The sequence below is a fragment of the Charadrius vociferus genome, unplaced genomic scaffold (genome assembly GCF_000708025.1).
Source record: "Charadrius vociferus isolate BGI_N301 unplaced genomic scaffold, ASM70802v2 scaffold585, whole genome shotgun sequence".
Lineage (NCBI taxonomy): Eukaryota > Metazoa > Chordata > Aves > Charadriiformes > Charadriidae > Charadrius > Charadrius vociferus.
In genome coordinates, this window is record NW_009648642.1 from 704,719 (window position 1) to 706,855 (window position 2,137).

General features: G+C 56.6%; 1 protein-coding gene across 1 annotated transcript in view; it reads left to right on the top strand.

The window, feature by feature from the left end:
* AMDHD2 (amidohydrolase domain containing 2) overlaps nt 1–2,137 on the top strand; it is an 8,514-nt gene that overhangs the window by 1,462 nt on the left and 4,915 nt on the right. Inside the window, 3 exon segments of the mRNA XM_009886381.1 lie at nt 527–663; nt 1,342–1,481; nt 1,823–1,877. Coding sequence (XP_009884683.1) covers nt 527–663; nt 1,342–1,481; nt 1,823–1,877 — 332 coding nt within the window.

The following is a 2,137-nucleotide window of genomic DNA, read 5'->3' on the forward strand; positions in this document are numbered from 1 at the left end:
GGTACGGAGGGGGCCGGGGGGCCCGGGGTTACTGGGGGTGCCGGGGCTCCCGGCAAGGCTGCAGAGCTGACCTGGACCCTGGAGCGCACTGGGGACTGTCCCCAGGTCCCCCCAGTGCATCAGCTGCTCCCCCCTCCACATGCTCCCACTGTCCCTCATCCCCTCTGCCCCATTTCTGAAGGAGACAAGCATGATGTCCGACCCTGCTGGGCTCCACTCGTCTTTCATTTCACCTCCTCCACCACACCCTGGGCCCCTTGGCCACCGCCACCCCCTTTGATGGGCAGGCAGCCCATGAAAATCCTGTTCCCCTGAGTTTTGCACATCCAGAGGCCAGGCTGCCCGTCGTCCCGCTGCTGGGAGCGCAGCTTTGCCCTGGCAGACATCAGAGAGCCCGTGGCGGAAGCTGCCGGTGGGGTCTGCTCTGCCTGAGGCCACCCCTGTCACCAGGGTCATGGCCACCTGCTCCCATCTGCTCCACCGCAGATGGCACAGGAGCTTGGCGTGAGTGTGATTGTCCCTTCAGGGAGGACCTGTGGGTGCGAGAGGGGAAGATCCTCAACCCAGAGAAACTCTTCTTCGACGAGAAGGGCTCTGCCGACATCCAGGTGGACTGCAAGGACAGCATCATCGCCCCGGGCTTCATCGACGTTCAGATCAACGGTATGGTGAAGCCATGTGTGCTCACAGAGGGGTTGGGGGGTCCTGGGTTTGTCCATCCTGGACCTTCAAACCCTGCTGCATGCGTATTGCCCACAACCAAGTGCGTTTCAGCTGCTGGAGGGAGGTGTGAGTCACTGAACTAACGATAAAGAACAATTTTGCCCGTGGTTGCTGCTGGCATGTAATTGGTCCCCTTTGGCTGGGTGGGGTTTTCAGCCCAGCTTTCCTCCTAACCTCATTTTTTCATCAACATTTTATCCTGCCCCTGTGCTGGCAGGATGCCCACCCTGCCCTGTCCAGGATGAGGGGAGGACAGAGCAGGGAACGAACGTTACCTGCACCAGCTCTTCCCTGAAGGGTTTGCTCTACGGTAACTTATGTTGGAAGCTGGATCCTCTCTTTAATGGGGAATCCTCAGATTTTTGCCCTGCATCAAAATAAAAAGTTGGTGCTTGTAAAACGCTGGGACGCTGTGTGGAAAAGCATTTCAGGAGGACAGCATTGGTTGGATTTGTGCTCGCAGAGCCTTGTGAATGTAGGACAGAAGCGCTGCTGGACCCCTTTGCTTCTGGCCAGCAGTGTACAAATGGAGCGGCTCACTGCACTCCCGCGACACGTTTCTTTGGCGTTTTCAGGTGGGGAAGCTGTAGTTTCATTTCTGTTTTGTTCATGGTGCAGGAGGCTTTGGGGTGGACTTCTCCCTGGCTACAGATGACTTCAAATCAGGGATTGACTTGGTCAGTCAGAAAATCCTCTCCCATGGAGTGACTTCCTTCTGTCCCACCCTAGTGACCTCTCCTCCATCTGTGTACCACCAGGTAAGTGACTTCCTCCCCTCTCATGCACAGGGTGATAAAGGGCCAAGGTTAGTACCAACAGAGATTGGGGTAGCTGCCATAGTGGAAAAGCCATGGGCATGAGGAGCTGGACCCTACCCCTGGATTTCTTGCCTGTAGGCCCCGAGAAAGCGATGTCTCCCCGGACAGCTTTGCACAATGGGGTTTTGCACATCTGGCTAATTCTTTGCCAGCTGTGTTTTGGCTGATGGTCCCAAGTGGTCCAGCTAGAAAGCTCTCTGCGGACCCGACGTTTGAGTTTTGTTTTGCCAGGCTGAGGTGCCGTGTCCGGGGTGCCATGCCTGACAAACCCCTTTCTCTAGGTTCTCCCTCAGATCAGCATAAGAAATGGTGGAGCCCATGGAGCAGGTATCCTGGGTAAGTGGGTTTGTCCCTCGCTATCCTCTCTGGTGCTGCTCTCGGTAGGCAATTACCTTGTTCATTGTTAAGCGGAAAAAAGCTACTGTAGGGACAGCACAAACGGGGGCTGGAGCCGTCTCAATGGGAGGGATGCACAGGTGGGCACACACCCGCTTTCTCCCTCAGCCTGTCCCTGGCCTTTGCCATGATCTCTGTCATCCTACACGCACCTCTCCAGTCCTTTGGGGCCCCACAGCATAATGGCAGGGGGGTGGCTT